Consider the following 19,168-nt stretch of genomic DNA (forward strand, 5'->3'; position numbering starts at 1 on the left):
ACGGCGCGAGACCGCCGCCTGACGTTTCCTCCCCTCCGACACGTAAAGTAGTTCCCATGTGGATGCTGGAGGCGGCCAGTTGTCTTTGTGCCTAAGGACAGCTTGGTCCTCAGCCAGACGCTTTCTTCTTCTGACCATGGTCGGCAGGGGAGCTTCTGCCGACTTGAACCCGTCGGTGCCCATCAAGATCTTCTCGGCCGGGCTGGCCGGCTGCGTGGCGGACCTGGTCACCTTCCCGTTGGACACGGCCAAAGTCAGACTGCAGGTGATCAGCAGACTCGAAACACTTTCTTTTTGTATATTATTTCCATTATCAATTCAACTTTTCCCAGAAATTGGTTTGGTAGAGAAGACGATGGCTTTCTGAAAGTTTGATTTACAAATGTATCAAAAAGAAACTCAGAAGTATTCTTTAAAAAAAACAACACCACCAGGAAAAACTACTCGTGTAAATGTAGTCTGATTTGAACCACCTGGACCAGACGGCTGGGTTGTGCAAAACTGGTTTCATCTTTGTGTGTGGGTGGAAGCGTGCAGTCAAGTTTATTCATGAAACTATGAATAACCCGAAACTTGTAAACGTTTTGGAAATATGACCCCCAAAGACAATTCCGCTTAACAGACATGTTGAAGACGTTTCAACTCTTATCCAAAAGGTGTCTTCCATTCCACATTTCTAAGTGCAGAGTCCCCCTATTTATGCTTCTCTGTCCCCTGGGGTTGGTCGCAACGGAGTTATTATTCACCAAGTACGGCATTATTTTCTACACCCTGGAATGGTCAGCAGTCAGTCAGTGGCAGGGCACATCTCGCGCTCACATTCCCACCACCGCCGAGTGAGAACTGCAGCAAAGTCAGGCGAATGCAGCACGACAGCAACTTTGCAAGCAAATGGCAATCACGTGCGTGACAGATGAAGGGCGCTACATGGCGAGGGATTTGCATTGTCGTCAATGCGTGTGGTCGAAGCCTAGTGGCACAAAATGTCAATGCCGGTGCCGTAACGCCACCGCTGATGCACCAATGGACTTGTTTTCACTCCCACTTCGTCCCACTTAATGTATGGCTGAGCCAAGGTGGAGCATGTGGTCTTCCTTACTTGCTGTACTTTCTTCCTCTTTTTAGATTCAAGGCGAATCCAAGCCCTTGGCGAGAGGCCAGAGGGCCACGTACCGAGGCGTGTCCGGCACCATCTTGACCATCGTGAGGACCGAGGGTCCCAGGGGCCTCTACAATGGACTGGTGGCCGGCCTGCACAGACAGATGAGCTTCGCCTCGGTGCGAGTGGGCCTGTACGACACCATGAAGCAGTTCTACAGCGGGGGCTCAGAGAGTAAGCAGTTGCAGATATTTTCTTTCCTTTTTTTTTTTTTTTTTTTTTTTACATCTGACAAATAGTCCTCACTTGTTTTTCGCTCAAACTGTACATTCCACCGTGCGTCGCCTGCCCGCAGGCCTTCTTCAATATGACAGTAGAATTGTTGACAGTTAATGCGAGTCACGTTATGTCAACATATAGAAAATGTGTCAACAACTGTTGCCAGTCAGACCCGATTGACGGCTCCCACTCTAGATAATTGCTCTTTCGCACACTCCTAAATTTGTTATGTTGGTCATTTCCATATCATTTCATCAATAATGGTAAAGACATGTTGTCCCACTGACTTTGAGTGTAAAAGTCAGTCAAATGTATTGATGTATTTGAATCGATCGTTCCAGTGTGACGTCCCGTTTGGGTGCCGTCCCATGCTGGAGGACAAGCCGCCAACGCGAGCAAGCGAATGAGACAACAATCAGTGTGACCAAAAAAACAGTTGATAAATCAACTACAACAAACCCGACGTGAAGAACGTGCCATATTTTGTGAAACAATCATTCATCCTAGAGAATAGTATACTCTAATCCAAAGGATCGAGAATGGACATACAATGACATCATCGTCCACCACTGCTGACAATTGAAACCCGATGTTCGCATGTAATTGTTGGACTTGCTGGTTTGGCAGATGCCGGCATCGCCTCGCGGTTGCTGGCGGGCTGCACCACGGGGGCCATGGCGGTGGCGGTGGCCCAGCCCACCGACGTGGTGAAAGTCCGCTTCCAGGCGCAGGTCCGCCTGCTGCAGGGTGGCTCGGCCACCAGGTACAGCGGCACCATGGACGCCTACAGGACCATAGCCAGGGACGAGGGGGTCCGAGGCCTGTGGAAAGGTAAAGGTGGCCCCGTGCCTTGTCCTGAAATGTGATGCTATGAATTGAACGCTTTCAGCAAAAGTCTTGGGACGCATTAAGGCGCGCGTGTCCAACTCATGACATCGGGGTCCGATATGGCTCACCGTATCATTTTTTGTGGCAGAAAATGATGTGCTTCTACCTCATCTTTCGTGCTAAAATACTAAAATTGCAAATTGTCTTCACTTTTAGGAATGCTGCATTTTTTGTTCCCAATCCCCTTTTTTCCAAATAAATGTTTGAACAAACACTTTTTACTGGCCTCGGGTTTCAAAACTAGCTATACATGAATTTGTTGTGTACATCATACATTTATTTGGTTTCAGTTATAACGGCTCTCGGAATGAAAAAACACAAGTACAGTTGTGCATGAGCACCGTATGATGAGAAAAATGGAATTCAAAATACCGTGGCAATTGCGTTGAATTTTGGTGACGACTTATAGCATTTTTTTTATAGCTTTAACTTTTTACTCATAAGTTTACATATCCCAAGGTTATGTATACAAACTTTCAAATCTCCCAAATAATGCAGACTAAATCCTGTCCTATTAAATGAAGAAACATTTTATTTGAAGACTGATTTCATTTTAGTATTACACGAAATACAAGAACAGAATTCCATGTAACAGGATTGCAGATCAATGCTAATGTTAAGCGTTTTGTTGAAGAGTGCGTGCTAGCTTTGTTAGCAGCTTTAAGTGATCAAGAACACATTAGACTGCTTGATCAGTGCCTAAATAGTTTTATATTTATTTGCCTTTTTCTGAAAATATGAGTAAGAGCAGCATTGGTTTGACACCCCTGAAAACAAAATCTGACCAATAGAAGAAGGTCTCGCGGTCAACAAAATGAGCTGCATGTCATTTTGGCTGAGTCATGCATTTTTTTTAATTGATTTTTTTTTTAGCAAATTACACGCAACCCGCCAACAAAGAATTACATTCCTGATTTAGAGCTTATTGGATGAATGATTGGTGGTTCGGACCTGACCTGGAACAATTTGCTGCCTGCACAGGTTGTCTGCCGAACATCACTCGCAACGCCATCGTCAATTGCTGCGAGATGGTCACCTATGACATCATCAAGGAGCGTATCCTGCAATACAAGCTGATGACAGGCAAGTAGAAACTCGTCATCACCAGAGCAGGCTGCTGCGAGTGAGCTGATGCTAATGAATGTCGTTTGTCTTTGGCCTTGCTGCACGTACGCCGTGTTAATCGTATGTTTGGGGGTCACAAGACGGCCATCGGTTTAGTCGTCCGTGTGACGGCAGCCTCCGCGTCACTCAGAAGACCCTCCGTAGCGCATCTGCCCTATGCAATTTCTCTGCATCCCCCCAGACAACATGCCCTGCCACTTCACGGCCGCCTTCGCCGCCGGCTTCTGCACCACGGTGGTGGCGTCTCCGGTGGACGTGATCAAAACGCGCTACATGAACTCTGTGCCGGGCCAGTACGGCGGCGCCATCAACTGCGCATTCACAATGCTGCTCAAAGAGGGGCCCACCGCCTTCTACAAGGGGTACGTGCTGGATCAACTCTTTTGCCGGCGTGGACGTTTATATTCGGCCACGGGGATCTCGCCTATTACCGCCACCGAATATGTTCGCCAAGTGTAACCCTAACCCAGGAAAAGCTTGCCTGCGAAATCAACACCGTTGCTTTGGATTTGAGGTCAGCGCGGCCTTGGAGTAGAAGATAAACGATAGGCGCTCGCTCAGTCTCCAGGACGTATGTGCATTATCATTGAGGGAAATTGAATTTCTTACATTTTTGCTTAAATTGCTCAGAACATTTAGTCTGATCTTCATCTCAATCACAAGAATAAACAAAAACAGTCCGTTTGAGACTAATACCACACAAGCAGATGAAAAGAGTTCTGGTGAAAAAAGCGAGTCCAGCCTTTCTTGTGCCGCTTATAGTGGGGGTTTCCGGCGACCCAGTTTTAATTGAATTTTCAAGAAAGGCGAAAATAAAATTGAATGGAAATGCTAGAAATTTGAATTGGAAAAAAAGGGCCCAAAATTCGCAAATAATTCTTTTTGACTGCCAAAAACGTTAAATAACGTTTAGTAAAATCCTATGCAGTGCCAAAGACGTTAAAAGACGTTTTTTTTCAAAACAGAGGTGAAACTAACCATTTTCTATTGTTGATTACTGAAAAACGGAAGAAGGTAGAAACAAACTTTTTTTTCTGATGAAAGATGAGAGTCCAATCTTTCATTTGGTAGTATGTGTGTTTCCATAGTCCAAACACATAATTTTCTGTGGACCTTGAAAGATCAGTCAAAATGCTTAAATCGTCTGGCACCCACGGCATCCCTTTTCTGAAAACGCTTGGCAGTCAAAGAGTTAAGCTTGGAGGGGGTGAATTTTGTAGCCATCAAAAAAAGGAAAATGTGAATTTTGGCTATGGAAAGAGGTTTTGCCAATAACCGCCAGCAAGACCGGATACACGTCGCACGTTTTGACCGAATATTACGTAGTCACAAAGCAATGGCGGACGATAAAGTAAGGTATGTTTGGGGGGGCGACAAAACACAAATCTTTTTGGAATTCATTAAGGAAGTGAATATTAATGCAAAATAGAAAACAGCAAAGAAACGCAAGAATTACAAAAGCAAACACACGAAGGACGTCCTCGCACGGCGCAGTCGCTTCCTAGTCTTCTTCTTCTTCTTTTAAATTACTGATGGATCACATTTCTAAGGTGTATAGCGCCACCTACAGCGGCGGAGTCCCCTCTCAATATCCGCAAAAGAAGAACAGATGCAAACGGGCAGAAGTCGCGCGTCTGTTTTTTGCATTTTCACAAAATTCGCTTACAAATGTCAAAACCTTTGGACGGAAACCTGACTGTCGTCGCAGAATACAAAGCTCAAATGTTTCAATGTGACTAGAAATGTCGGAGCTCCTTTTGAAATGGTTGCACGACAATAAATCAAGTACACATGAAAAGTGAAAACCGTGTTTTCATTGTCTTCTATTTTAGATTCATGGCCTCCTTCTTGCGCTTGGGCTCATGGAACATTGTCATGTTCATGAGTTACGAGCAAATTAAAAGAGGTGCGGCAAGATTGCAGCAGTCCCTGAAGTCGTCCTCTTAACCCGTCTGGCAGGTTGTGGCTTGGCATCGTAAAACTTCTTAAGCGGAGCGCGGCTCAAAAGTTGAAATGCACAGGAAGGTGTGTCTCTTGTCTCTGTCTCTGTCTCTGTCTCTTGTCTCTGTCTCTTGTCTCTGACCCTGACCCTGACCCTGACCCTGACCTGGCCTCTCCTTTCATTCCCTACGCGCTCTTACATTCTGTGTGCTCATATTTGGGGCCGTAATTTTGCTGATTTTCTCCTGAAATTGGTTAGTTGCAATGTGTTTCTACAAGTTAGTATTTATTCATGTCATGAAAAGAAGAATCGTAATACTGTATATACAACAAAGCATATATAATTGTAGCTATGTCAAAATGCTGCTAAACTTGGCTAAGATGGGGTCCATGTTGTTTTTTGTTTCGTGATTGACCTCGTGTGGAGGGCCGAGCTCAAATGTGCTGATGGCTTCATTGACTTTGTGTTTAAATGTGTCTCCTTGCTTGTTTTTTTTTTGTTTTTTTTGTGGCACAAATAAACAATCTGCCAGAAGGCATAAGCAAAAAGTGAAACCTTGAACAGTTTTATACTTTTTTTTTTTTTTAACATGAGAACATTAACTCATTCACTGCCATTGACGGCTATAGACGTCAAAAATTCATTCAAACCATTTCTATTAGTTTCACATTTTTTTTCCACTTTTGTTAACAAGAGTATGAAAGCCTAGAAGAAAGTGTATTGTACGTTTATAACAGATATAAAATTTGTGATTAATCTTGAGTTAACTAGTGAAGTCATGTGATTAATTACAATAGTAAAAATAATCGCCTGATGCCCCTAATTAACTCTTTGACTGCCACGACGTTTTCAGAAAAGGGATGCCGTGGGTGCCAGCCGATTTTAAGCATTTTTGACTGATCTTTCAAGGTCCACAGAAAATTATGTGTTTGGACTATGGAAACACACATACTACCAAAAAAAAGATTGGACTCTCATCTTTCATCAGAAAAAAAAAGTTTGTTTCTACCTTATTCCGTTTTTCAGTAATCAACAATAGAAAATGGTTAGTTTCACTTCCGTTTTGAAAAAAACGTCTTTTAACGTCTTTGGCACTCATCCATAGGGTTTTACTAAACGTTATTTAACGTTTTTGGCAGTCAAAGAGTTAAAAAAAGAAAGAAAATATTATAAAAAATTAGGGGCGTCAGACGATTACATATTTTTATTGTAATTAATCGCATGACTTCAATAGTTAACTCACGATTAATCACAAATATCATATCTGTTCTAAACGTACAATAAAAAAAATCTAGGTTTTCGTACTCTTGTTAACAAAAGTGGAAAAAAATGTGAAACTAATAAAAATAGTTTGAATGTATTTTTGACGTCTATAGCCGCAAGTGGCAGTGAATGAGTGAAGTCCAAATAATCTGACCTGCATTTTAAAGTTCCTTCACATTTCTCCCAAAAGGCGAGTAGACGGCGATCGCGTGACGTCACACGGACTTCCGGCAAGCAAAAGCTCCCACCCGTTGATCAATGAGGTGCGGACGCACGAGTCTCGAGGCCAAGGCAAGATCAAAATCTTCTTTTTTGGTTCCTGCTTGAGCTTAAGTTGATCTTCTTCATGTCTTCCTTGAGTCACGTAAGATAGATTTGCTTTATGCAAAGTTAGCATGTCAAGCTTCATGCCGGCCGGCTGTTCCAGTTTTTCAGGAAGCTTCTCTTTGCGCACAATGAATGGCGTGTTGAGCAGCCACTACCAACACCGGACGTCCCGCAAAATTGCCACGTGCGAAGACATTGAGCCATCGATTTGCATACTATGCCGATACTTTGAGTTGTGTTTCAGATGAAAAGTGTCAACTTACAACTCAAGTTTTTTTAATGCGTATTTTTCACAAAAATTAAAAAAAATCTGCATTTAACTCTTTGACTGCCAGACGTTTTCAGAAAAGGGATGCCGTGGGTGCCAGTCGATTTAAGCATTTTGACTGATCTTTCAAGGTCCACAGAAAATTATGTGTTTGGACTATGGAAACACACATACTACCAAAAAAAAGATTGGACTCTCATCTTTGATCAGAAAAAAAGAGTTTGTTTCTACCTTATTCCGTTTTTCAGTAATCAACAATAGAATATGGTTAGTTTCACCTCTGTTTTGAAAGAAACGTCTTTTAACGTCTTTGGCACTCCTCCCTGGGATTTTACTAAACGTTATTTAACGTTTTTGGCAGTCAAAGAGTTAAAAAGCAAGCAAGTGCAGTCGCGCTGGGGGCGGTGATGCTCATAGGGTTGCTTTGTCAAATGAGGGTTTCAGTCATAAGGTGCGTTAAAGTCAGGTTTCAAAGTAGGATGGATGTCAAGATAGCTTTAAGGTTTCAAGCCAGCATTCGTTTTTTGATCAAGCTGATTCCAAGCTTGGCTTTGGGTTTCAAATGAGGCTTTCCGGCCTAGGTCAGGGTTTTAAGTTAGGGATAGGCAAATACTAGTGCTGATATATAAGACATCGCATGCACGCCACAAGGTTATTTAGAAATCCGTTTCCGTCCATCTGTTGTGCCGACGACTGATTTGTTTATTTTTTGGTGTCAAATGAATTTAGTGAAAGCGCGCTCGAAACAAGAGCATCCTGCTTCCCTGTCGCACCCTATAAGGTCATCATTTCCTCAAATTGTATTAAAATTTGCACTCAAAAATGTAATAAAACCCAATTATGTCACAAAAAAATCCTGACGGATATTGTAATAACGATGAATGATGATAATGCAAAGTCATGTATTGAACGTTGCTATAACAACCCTAAAACTGAACTTAATACATATTTTTCAAAACATAAACATCTCAATGTGAAATGAAAAAAATAACAGCTACAGTTCATTTAAGTGTAGCAGCTCTCCCAGAAGTCAGTCTTTGTAGCAGTTTGAATCAAGTGGGCGGGGCTTATTTTGATGAACTCTCTGCAGAGTCGATGTCACTCTCAATGAAACCACTGACCTCCACCTGCATGGTGGCGTCCCGTCCCGGTGGGTCATGTTGTGGCGTTTGGAAGCGCTCAGCTGCGCTAAATGCGGCCCGCGCTAATCCCGTAAGTAAGACGAGCGTTGACCGCGTCCTCTTCCTGATTAGCATCAAAATCCGTCCCGCAGTCACAAAAGGTGCGCCTTGTCAAGCCCATGAAGGACCCCGACGCGGGACGCACGAGGCCCACCCTCGCCTTCCTTGGTGAGTTCCCACCCTGATGTTTGTTTACAAATGCCACGTGGAAGGACGCCTGTTGCTTTTCAGGCGTGTACGTGCGTTTGAGCGCTCGCCGTGCAAAAAAAGCCCGCTATCCATTTTAAAAAGCATGCCTCCTTTTTTTTTTCTTTTTTTTTTGGAGCCGAGTTTTTCACCCAGCCGCCGGCACAAACAAGTTGTCTTTGCTAGGAAGTGTTTTCCTCCTCGTTGTTGCATAAGAAGATTTGCGAGCTCGGTCGGCTCTTTTAAGCAACCGCAACCTGCGCTTGACACTTGCAAATAAATATACGTTCAAAGCAACTGGGTTCATCATTCGTCGTAGTATCGCAATCAAACGTGAGAAATGTTACTTTAAAACATGACAAAATTCACGTTTTGATGTTTGTTTGAAGCCAGGAGGGCTTTCACAAGATTCCAGTACCTTCGCTCAATTGTGGCAGACAAAAAACGCAACATTGACATTTCGTTACAATGTCAGCAAGGGAAAAGAAACTCCCATTTGAAATTTTAGGACAAGATATGCGATTTCAGTGACTTCTGAAAGGCAGTGTAGGATGATCTTGATCTCAAAGATATTTCCAAGTCCTTCCAAAGTTTTGGGCCCTCTCAATGCAATATTGAACTGTTGGAAGATTTTGTGTTTTAATGAGTTCAATTTCACATCATAATGTGGTCAATTTAACTTCTACGGAAAAACACTTATGTTTTTTTCTGTGTGTGTGTGTGGGGGGGGGGGGGTTGCTTCTTTTCAGTATTTTTTGTTGTTGAATTTTCTGTTTTATGGATTTTTTTCTCTGTTGAATGTCTTATTTTGAGTACTTTTTTCTGTCATTAAAAAAATATTCTGGAAAGCGAAAAACAGTAAACCAAATATTCAGAAAATTTGAAAAAAATATTCACTGGAAAGGGGGGGAACAATATTAAGAAAGACGGGGTTCAGGGTAATCAAATAACAAAACGAAAAAATATTGAGAAAGCAGAAAAAAAAGGGAAAAATAATCAGAAAATTAGAAAAAACAGGAATCAATAAAAGAGATTTTTTTTTTTTAAGAAAAAACAAAGCCTCCCAAAATATTTCTCTGAAAAAACGGAGATTTTTTAGTTTCCAATTGAATGCAATCGCTTCAGTAAACGTGTGCATTTGAGAAAACAAAGCAAAGGTTTCAAAGTAGGCTAGTAAACCAGGTTTAGGGTTTTGAAGATGGATTTCCAAGTCCGGTTATGGTTTTCATCAAGGGCTCGGTTATTAACATCAGATTCCGTGTCCTGGTTTCCAAATGGTTTGAGCCAAATTCAATTGCTATGGCTTTTCTACGTATTCCTTGCTTGCGATTTTCAAAGCAATAAAAAGTCTTGTTCCCGTCAAGTCAGCCGAGTAGCGATGCGTCCCACGTGAGCGCCGGCGCCCCCCCGAGGCCGTCATGAGTGTGACGAGCGACGACCCCGACGCCGAGCACCACGGCGAGCTGGACGACATGCTGGCGGCCATGAGCGTCAAGGTGGCGTCCGACACCTTTCGACCGGCCGCCGCCCGCCGGGCCCGCCTCTCCGACCGGAAGTTGTCTCTGCAGGAGCGCGGCGGCCGCGTGGTCAGGCAGCCCACCATCGAGACCAAGAGGGTGTCCATCACTGACGCGCAGGTAGAAAACCTCAGCCATGATTTATTTAACTTGACCGTTGACCACAATTTTCCGTTCGTTCCAATGTACTTGGTAGGCCATGTGCTCCAAACTTTTTTTCCCATAATGCCACTGGGTATGGATGTGTGCATGCACATCGCCAGTGGGGTTATGGGAGAAAGGCTGAGTGGAAAACATGCACTGCAACATAATAAATAAATAAAAAAGTTATGAATAAACAATGTTGACTTAGTTCATTTTTGAAATTATTATTTTAATGTAGGCCAAATGCTAACCATTTTTAGCATTTAGCTTCCAAGTACGTTCAAGCTAAATGCTAAAAAAATTTTTTTTAATATGAATAAACCACATTTTTGAACGTATTGGTATAATGTAGGCCGTATGCTACAAAAATGAAATTAAAAAAATCTGCAACGTTATTTGCAAAGTGTGTCCAAGTTTTCCAATGTAAAAGCAAATGTTTGCAAATGCCTTATTTTGAAAATCAGTCTGCTGAGGACGTGAGAAATCTGAGAATATTTCCTATTGTGAGTTTTGAAGTTGGACAAAGTCTCAAAGTGCCAAATTGTTCATGAATTGAGTTGGGCAGCGTTTGAAAAGCTGCGTGAGTGAAGGACGCTTGAAGTGTCGAATTGTTGCTTTTTTGCTTGCAGGACTTTGTGCAGCTCAACCAGTACAAGCTGAAGAAAGAGATCGGAAAGGTACAGTAAGACTTTGCCTTTGTTTGTGTGTCGCTGAGCGAGCGTCCCGGGACGACTTGGCACGCAAGCCGTCAAGAAGCGCAATCCGAATCCATTCATTTTCCCAACCCTTTCATTTGGCTGCAAATCCAAATGGATCGTTAGCTTCGTCTCATAAATATTGATGATATTACGCTAATCAGCGGCTTTTTCCACGTCGTAGGGTTCTTACGGTGTCGTCAAACTGGCTTACAATGAAGACTCTGAACAGTATTATGTAAGTGGATGCCTGTCGACATTGGACTTTTTTTCTTTAGTCTGTGACAAAAAAAATTTACATCACTATCTATTTTTCATATGCATTGTTCTTGTTCTTTTATTTCTTTATTTTTGCTGCATTCCATACAGGCCATGAAGGTTGTTTCAAAGAAGAAGCTCATGAAGCAGTTTGGTTTTCTGCGTGAGTCATAAATGTCAAATCGATCATAGTTTTGTTTTATAGAATAGTGGCTTTTTTTTTTCCTGCAACAGACCAGTGGTTTTATGCTCCCTCAAAATAGTTTTTTTTTGGTGTGTTTTATTAAAAATGTCAGTTTTTTAAAAATATTTCAAGTAGTAATATTCTTGCACTCCTGAAAATTGTCCAACAAAATTACCCCCCCCCTTTTTGTTTTTAAACAAGACTAGTGTTGTTGTTTTTTACTGCAGAAATAATGGTTTTATTTATGAATAATTGCACTTTTCATTTATTTACTTTTCTAGTTTTTGTTTTCCGACAAAACCGGTGGGATTTTTTTTAATAGTTGCACTTTATTTTATTTTTTTACATAAAAAAATCATATAAAAAAGGAAAATTAAAAATACTGTACAGTACAAATTCAAATCCATTTTTGCACTAAAAAAGTTAAAAGTTGCTAGATTTTTGTTTTGCAAAAAGATTCTATATTTTTTCGAGGCTAGTCTGGATAATACTTTCTTTTTTTGTTTCACACATCAAGTTTGTAATTGTAAAAAATGCATATTCCAAAAGTGTCATGTTGTTAACTTGTGTTGGATGTGTTGGGGTCACTTGAGGTCGCGCGACGCCTGGCCAGCAGGAGGCCTTCCCCAAATCCTCCTTGGCGCTGGAGAAGATCTACCGGGAGATCGCCATCCTCAAGAAGCTGCACCACCCCAACGTGGTCAAGCTGGTGGAGGTGGGTCCCGTCCCGCCCCGTCCCGTCCCGTCCCGCCCCGTCCCGTCCCGTCCCGTCCCGTCCCGCTCCGTCCCGTCCCGTCCCGCCCCGTCCCGTCCCGTCCCGTCCCGTCCCGTCCCGTCCCGCCCCGTCCCGTCCCGTCCCGTCCCGTCCCGTCCCGCCCCGTCCCGTCCCGTCCTGCCCCGTCCCGTCCCGCCCCGCTCAGGCCATTGCTGCATGCCTGTGCGTGCGTACATCGTTTCTCCCGTGTCTTGCAAAACAAGTTCTACTCTGCTTGCAGGTGCTGGATGATCCCGATGAAGATGGTCTTCACATGGGTACCCACCCACGTTTGACACTTCTATCTTTAGCACCATTTCAAAGAGTCAATGTTTGTTGTTTTTTTTTCACCCCCCCCCCCCCCTCCGTAGCGTTCGAGCTTATGACCAAGGGGTACGTTTGGCTACTTTTTTTCCGATTCCATTGCGAAGTCCTTGATTTGAGTTTTGATTGCGATTTTGTTGGCAGCCCAGTGATGGAGGTGCCGACGGACGAGCCGCTGACGGAGGAGCAAGCGGGCTTTTTCTTTCGCGACCTCGTGCTGGGCATCGAGTATCGTACGTTGCTTCACCGCAATCGCACCTCCAATCAATAGTTCACTTCTGATTGCATTTGTTGGATTTGAGTTGACTTTTTTCCCTTTGATTACTTTTGACTTCAATGTTAATTTTGAGTTTTAATACATTTTGTTTTTAATTTGATGAAATGTTTGGTTCTGTTATCCTCTTGTTGAAATGTAAATGTCCAAAGTACTAAGAAAGAACTTCAAGTTGCTCCATAGAATTTTCCTTTCATTCAAATTTCAATTCGATTTTTTTACTTTTGTTTTTATTGGAGCTGCAATTTCCATTTTTAAATTAATCCAAATTATTAAATGATAAATTCCAATTTTTACTTTTACGGCAATTTAAATTCTTGGTTTAAATCTTGCTGTTTTGAGCCTTAAACTAATGATAATTTTCTATTTATTTCACGTGTATTTTTATTATTACTTTGAATGTAATTGTAGATAAATTTGGGGTTGGGAAATTCCTTGAAAAATGTGATCAAAAAGATTTTTGAAAATGTCATCTTTATAGTTCCGAGCAACCAAATACATTGTATAACTTGTAGACATTCCAGTGGAGGGGAATTCCTTTGAACCCTGACCCCTTAAATTTGGAGGGGGGGTCTACTTTAGATTTAGATTTCCAATTCAACATTAGAAATTTGATTGTCGTCTAACTTTGTGATGCGGTTGAATGGCAAGACGCGGCAATTTGTAAGATGGCGCTTGTGTTTGCATGCGTCGGCCACTAGTGCACTACCACAAAATCATCCATCGGGACATCAAGCCGTCGAACCTGCTGCTGGCCGACGACGGGCACCTCAAGATCGCCGACTTCGGCGTCAGCAACCAGTTCGAGGGGGCCGACGCGCTGCTGTCCGGCACGGCGGGCACGCCGGCCTTCATGGCGCCCGAGACCATGGAGGAGCAGCGGATGGAATTCAGCGGAAAGGTGACCCCCCCGACGACCCCCCCCCCCCGCCGCTCACCAAAGTCAGCCTTCATGGTGTGCGTGTGGTTTGCGTGTCGCAGGCGCTGGACGTGTGGGCCATGGGCGTGACGCTCTACTGCTTTGTCTACGGCAAGGTACGCGTGACCACGCCGGCGTTCCTTTCCATGTTGGTGTGCGTCCGCGTGACCGTGTCGCCCCACAGTGTCCTTTCTATGACGACTACGTGGTGTCGCTCTACAACAAGATCAAGAACAAAGCGCTGGAATTTCCACAGACGTAAGTTCCACGCCGCGAGATTGGATCAGTACGCGTCCCGCAGTCTTCTGGTTTTGCTTTGCCAACCAGTTTTGTCAATCGATGACTTCAGCAACTTTGTCATTTTACGCAAGATTTTTTGGGAGGGTTTGGCAGGTTAACTCAACCCAAAAAGGTGTAAATCCGCTTTTTTTAATGCAATAGCATCCTGTGGAATATTATTGCAAGTATGCTGGGTCTACGTTGGTCTGGCATGAGAAAGACCGCGGCGACTTCCCACATTGCTTTGAATGTCTTTCATCTCAGAAGACGGCGTTGTGGAATGTTGATGGCATTCTAGTTAGGAGGTTCTGATGTTGTCGTTTTCTATAAGAAACAAATCATTACAGTGAGGTCCATTGAGGCTCTAAAACAGGGGTGGGCAAACTCTGTCCTCAAGGGCCGGAGTCCTTCAGGTTTTGGATGTTTCCTTTCTCTAAAACAGCTGATGTATGATCAGCTCATCAACATGCTCTGCATAAGCCTGATAACGATCCTGTTGATTGCAATCAGCTGCGTTTGAGCAGGGAAACATCCAAAACCTGCAGGACTCCGGCCCTTGAGGACAGAGTTTGCCCACCCCTGCTCTAAAACAATATCAGTTGTTTGAAGTAAATAAATAAAAAGCACAAAATTACTTTTACAGTCATATTTATACACTAAATAAGGCAGATTATAATTATTTGCAATGTAGTCTCTTTATACGTGTATGAAAGTACAAATAAATACAAAAAGATATCAATAGAATGAAATATCAATCAATCAATGTATTTATTTCATGCTGCAGAAGCTCTTTCAAGACGAAATGTTATTCAAATGAGGGGGCGGGCCTAAGCCGTCGCAAAGCGCCTTTCAATGGTCGAGCGAGCGGTTCGTCTCGCCGCCGGCTTGCGCGGAGAGCTCCGGCAATGGCCGACTCGCTTGTCCGCCGTCGGCACGACTTGCGTCTGGCCGTGTCACGCGTGTTGTGCTTTGACTTTGCGCTGGTCACTTTTTGCGCAGGCCGGGTACGAGCGAGCGGCTCCAGCATCTGATTGGCAGCATGTTGGACAAAAACCCACAAAGCAGAATCACACTCCCAAACATCAAAGTGAGTCGTACGCGCACACTCGACTCCCGCCAGACGCCGCCCGCAGGTGTGTGAGGATCTCGACCTGTGCGCGCGTGTGTGTGCGTTCTCAGCTGCACCCGTGGGTGACGGAGTGCGGCGCCAACCCGCTCCCCCTGGAGGAGGATCACTGCACGGCGGTGGAGGTGACGGACGAGGAGGTGGAGAAGAGCGTCACGCTGGTCTCCAGCCTTTCGGCCATGGTGAGTCCGTCGTGGTTGAAATCTTTGCCAGGAAGTTCCCATGACGGCGTGTACGCATCGGCACTCGGGCAGACGCGCTTTTTGATGGCTCAGACTGCTCGTTTACGGATATTTTTTCATTTCAAACAACCAAATAGATTTTGAGGACATCAGATGACCACGTGTTCTCATCGCCGCGTACACTTTTTAAAGCCTTTTCATCTGACAATCGGGATGATTGTTAGATGACTGCTTTCTCGGCACTCTGATCACTCACTCACTCGATCACTCACTCACTCACTCACTCTGGTCCTCAGATCCTGGTCAAGTCCATGCTACGGAAGCGCTCGTTCAGCAACCCCTTCGAATGTCAGGCCAGACGAGCAGAGAGGTCCATGTCTGCCCCCGGTGGGCTTCTCATGTAAGTGCAACCTGGCAACTGTAAATCGGTTTAAAGACAAATCCATGTTGAGTGGTTTGTTGTGTTCTTTTCGGTGGCTTTTCCTCAGACTTTAATTCTAGAAACAATCATGTGGAATATTCCCTCTCAAAACAAGAATGATGGAGAAGGTTCTCGTCGGCGCTCGAGCGGTCCCGTTTTGTCAAAGGCTCTTTTGGTGAAAATGAAAGGTTGGATAGAAAAACAAGACGCGGGCTGATTTTCAGGACAATTGGCGTCTTCTAGTCGCCGCTCGAGTAGTTCATCTCCGATTTGTCGTTTCAACAATGATTCCGTTATGGAAATGAACGGAATGTTTTTCAAGTCGATGATTTTTACAAATTTTGGGAAGAATATTCAAACATGGAAGTGAAGATAGTGACAGGTGTGTTTCTTGCAGTGGTTCTTGGGGTCTTTTGGGGTCTTCGGTTCAGCTGCATCCATCTTTGAGGTAATCATTTGAACCCTGACCTGCCCTCTTCCTCTCCTTCTCCATTTTGTCTTTAGCTGCAACTTTTCTCGACCCCAAATGTCCTTTGACCTCGCCATCCTCAGCTTTTCACCGTCCTTCCCCAGATTCTCACCCACAACTTCTCATCCTCCTTCCTCGCTTTTTCATCACCAAATCCAAAGCCCAAAAAAAAGTTCATTTCTTGGGGTCACGTCTTTTGCTTGTCATCAACTTCCAAGCCTATTTCCTCATTCCCCAAATTGTCCTCCCCATTCATAACTTTTGGAGAACTTTTCAATTTACTTTGGTCAAATTCAGTTTTTCCACCACCAACAATTTCCGGGGGGGGGGGGGGGGGGGGGCTAATGGGCTGCACTGACCATGGCTGATTGGTTGGTCAAATTTGTGGGCGTGTTGTTTTTACAGCGACCGGGCTCATCAAAGTCATTTGAATAAATGACCAAAACTCTTAAGACGCTGTGGAAAGACAATTTGTGTAAATGAGCCGCCAAGAACTCCCTTTACTCGGAACTCAAAGCATGTTGGTGGAAAAGCAACTATTCTCTCATCATCCCCAAGAACTTCTTGTCGCCGTCAACCCCACCGACCCGCATAAACGCCACTGATTGTCATCCCTAACTTTTTTTCATCCTCGTGCTCAACTTGTCATCTTTTTGTCCCGAAGTCCGCTTCCTGCTCTTCGCAAACGTTTCCAGCAAACGTCTCATCTTCCCCAACTTCACATTTTCATTCCAAACTTTTTCTCATCGCCATTTTTTTGCCCTCATCGTCATCCTCAAGTTCTCAAATTCTTGCCCCCTTCCTTCCCACCCTTTCACGCTGCTCACCTTCCTCTCGTCTTTTGTCGCCAAATGTGAAACGCCGTCAGGAAGGGCAGCGCCGACGGCAGCCGCGACGGCGAACTGGAGGACTTGTACGAAGACGAGGCGTTCACTGAGTGCACGGACGCCGGCCAGACCTGAGGCCGGCCTTGTATTTTTGCAGTGTTGCCATGGTTACGTATGTAGCTGGGAAGATTAGCACACGCGCTGACGTTAGATTGTACTGCATTGTTGACTAGAGGTTAAAAAAAAAAAAGAAGCTCTGCAAAGAGTGATTGTTTACATTTTCCAACGAGAATAAAAAGATGGCAGCCAGTTGGTGCTGGTGTGTGTCGAGTCTTGATCACTAGATGGCGCTGCAAATCCTTTTTAGTGCTCGTTGAGACAATTCATGTGTCGTATGCAAAAAGAAAACAGACGATGGCTGTAATACAAAATGACTAACCTAATAATAGTATGATCAACTTTGTCAATTTAAACTTGAGATCTCAATGAGAAATAACTGCTTGATTAAAAAAATAAAAATCAAGACAACTCGGCGCCTCTTTTTTTTTTCTTTGTTGTGTTTTGTTTCTTGAACATATTTTAGAGTCTCAGCCTCTATTGGAAGGCGAATGTGATTTACGTATTAGGCATTTTATTTTAGAAGAGAGCAAAGGGACTGGAAGTGGTTACACTTTTTTTTTCATTTGTAAAAAAAAAAAGTGCAAGCCACATAAATGACTTTTGTTGTGCCGATTCTGCACCATTTGGTGATGATCTCAGCTACGGAAGCATATTGTTTGCATTTTGGCAAAACAATACAGTTCAAGTTCTAATCAAGGTTATTACAGTTAATGAAAACTGAAACTGATCAAACATTTGCATTAGCAAAATAAAAATGCTTGTGAAAAAACAAAAATCAAGTGAAACTTCATCTTTAGTAAAACTAAAAATATTTTTCATGATGATGTCTATTGTCTTCATCTTTGTCAATTAATTGCTTTGCTTTCAGGTCTCATTTTAAATTGAAATGAAAAGTGTTTCATTTGCGTCCATACAGAAGAAGGAAAATCATTTTTTTTTTCTTTTTTGGTTGGGGGGGGGAGGATATATATATATATAATTGAAACTAACAAACAAACCTGCTCAGTTTTCAAACTAACTGAGTTTAAACACCAAAAGTCAAAACCAAATATAAAAAACAACTGTAATGCAAAATGGCAAACTATTATGAGCGTGATCAATTTCCCTGAAGTCGTTAAACATGAAACTGTTGACGACCAACGTAAGCAAATCCTTTTGGTTGCGTTTCCCAATGTGGGCGTGGCTCTTCTTTCTAGCTAAAACAATGACATGATTATTTCCACATTTTTGACACAAGTAAAGATACTTTTGCTCAAGTTCTGAGTTGGAGTACTTGTGTGAGTTTATCCAACAATTTCCTCTTATAAAACCACACGTGTGCGTTCCAAAGGCATTCAGTGATCAATTGTTCAAATTGCCCCAAATCTCATTTAAGCTGCGTTGATGCTTGATGATCTTTTTTCGGGACGACGACGTGGATGATTGCGTTGTCTGTACAATACGCGCGAGTACTCCGCCGACCGTCTTTGTTGAAAACTGTCCGTGATGTTCTCGGTGTCGTTATTGTGTTGGGCTGCTGCGTTCGAGAGGGAACATTTCTGTGGAAACGGTTGCTATGCAACAGCACCAAAAAAAATCCAATCAAATACTTCAGCCGTACGACATGCCGGCAATTTTGCTGTGTGGCTCCTCCGAGGTTTTTCGATTATTTTTTGGGGTCATTTCCCCGCACACACACACAAGCAGCTCGTTCACTCTGCTGTAGTTTTCATATCTATATCTATATCGATATATCGATTTAGTGTTGCAGTCAGGAATGTTGGCAAAACCCTCAAAAGTCTCCCAAATCTCCAGCGTTTGCCGTTTTGACCGTTTTGACCGTTGATGTCATTTGGACGGCAAGCAAATGAATACTCGCGACCAAACTCACAAACCTGAAATGTCATACTTTACTTTGTCAAATAAGGCTTCGACTACAATTCAAATGATTTGATATCATGATGAAACATATTGTTGATATTTTTCCTCTTCAACTGCAGGAGTTGTCCCGTTTCATCCTGATTTTTTGAATTCAAATATGACTCGAATCTTTCACAAAGAATTGAAAAAAGTCGTGCTCAAGAATGAGAAACCTTTGCGGGAATCCAACCTGCGGCCCGTCAGGCCCGCTTACGTCG

General features: G+C 43.4%; 2 protein-coding genes across 6 annotated transcripts; both read left to right on the forward strand.

Moving 5' to 3' along the window:
* The first annotated feature begins 121 nt into the window (after positions 1-121).
* On the forward strand, positions 122-6,914 carry LOC144052495 (dicarboxylate carrier UCP2-like). 3 transcript variants are annotated; one of them, XR_013294227.1, is made up of 7 exons: positions 122-265; positions 1,126-1,333; positions 2,006-2,209; positions 3,248-3,349; positions 3,573-3,753; positions 5,224-5,416; positions 6,787-6,914. XR_013294227.1 is itself a non-coding variant. In XM_077566607.1 (6 exons), exons 1-6 carry the CDS (start codon positions 137-139, stop codon positions 5,336-5,338), a joined length of 939 nt encoding a protein of 312 aa, XP_077422733.1. In that variant the 5' UTR covers positions 122-136; the 3' UTR covers positions 5,339-5,853. The 3 variants fall into 3 exon arrangements, 1 of the variants encoding a protein (XP_077422733.1); XR_013294228.1 differs by lacking the exon at positions 6,787-6,914 and having other exon boundaries at positions 3,472-3,753; positions 5,224-5,862; XM_077566607.1 differs by lacking the exon at positions 6,787-6,914 and having other exon boundaries at positions 5,224-5,853.
* A 1,421-nt stretch (positions 6,915-8,335) lies between these two features.
* camkk1b (calcium/calmodulin-dependent protein kinase kinase 1, alpha b) lies at positions 8,336-17,466 on the forward strand. Of its 3 annotated transcripts, none has more exons than XM_077566605.1 (17): positions 8,336-8,540; positions 9,923-10,195; positions 10,849-10,896; positions 11,099-11,152; positions 11,284-11,335; positions 11,950-12,071; positions 12,352-12,388; positions 12,482-12,503; positions 12,579-12,667; positions 13,410-13,609; positions 13,690-13,743; positions 13,812-13,885; positions 14,906-14,993; positions 15,086-15,214; positions 15,511-15,614; positions 16,033-16,083; positions 16,510-17,466. In XM_077566605.1, exons 2-17 carry the CDS (start codon positions 9,977-9,979, stop codon positions 16,541-16,543), a joined length of 1,377 nt encoding a protein of 458 aa, XP_077422731.1. In that variant the 5' UTR covers positions 8,336-8,540; positions 9,923-9,976; the 3' UTR covers positions 16,544-17,466. The 3 variants fall into 3 exon arrangements, with proteins under 3 accessions (XP_077422731.1, XP_077422730.1, XP_077422729.1); XM_077566603.1 differs by having other exon boundaries at positions 8,340-8,540; positions 16,973-17,466; XM_077566604.1 differs by lacking the exon at positions 16,033-16,083 and having other exon boundaries at positions 8,337-8,540; positions 16,973-17,466.
* The last annotated feature ends 1,702 nt before the right edge of the window (positions 17,467-19,168 follow it).

The sequence above is a fragment of the Vanacampus margaritifer genome, chromosome 5 (genome assembly GCF_051991255.1).
Source record: "Vanacampus margaritifer isolate UIUO_Vmar chromosome 5, RoL_Vmar_1.0, whole genome shotgun sequence".
Lineage (NCBI taxonomy): Eukaryota > Metazoa > Chordata > Actinopteri > Syngnathiformes > Syngnathidae > Vanacampus > Vanacampus margaritifer.

What these genes read in the sequence shown, in the direction of transcription:
- LOC144052495 (XM_077566607.1), top strand. Translation starts at nt 137, where the DNA reads ATGGTCGGCAGGGGAGCTTCTGCCGACTTGAACCCGTCGGTGCCCATC. An exon ending in CGGCCAAAGTCAGACTGCAG is followed by an intron (nt 266 to 1,125) that starts GTGATCAGCAGA and finishes TCCTCTTTTTAG; the next exon opens with ATTCAAGGCGAATCCAAGCC. An exon ending in GCAATACAAGCTGATGACAG is followed by an intron (nt 3,350 to 3,572) that starts GCAAGTAGAAAC and finishes GCATCCCCCCAG; the next exon opens with ACAACATGCCCTGCCACTTC.
- camkk1b (XM_077566603.1), top strand. Translation starts at nt 9,977, where the DNA reads ATGAGTGTGACGAGCGACGACCCCGACGCCGAGCACCACGGCGAGCTG. An exon ending in GCCCCCGGTGGGCTTCTCAT is followed by an intron (nt 15,615 to 16,032) that starts GTAAGTGCAACC and finishes TGTTTCTTGCAG; the next exon opens with TGGTTCTTGGGGTCTTTTGG. An exon ending in CAGCTGCATCCATCTTTGAG is followed by an intron (nt 16,084 to 16,972) that starts GTAATCATTTGA and finishes AAACGCCGTCAG; the next exon opens with GAAGGGCAGCGCCGACGGCA.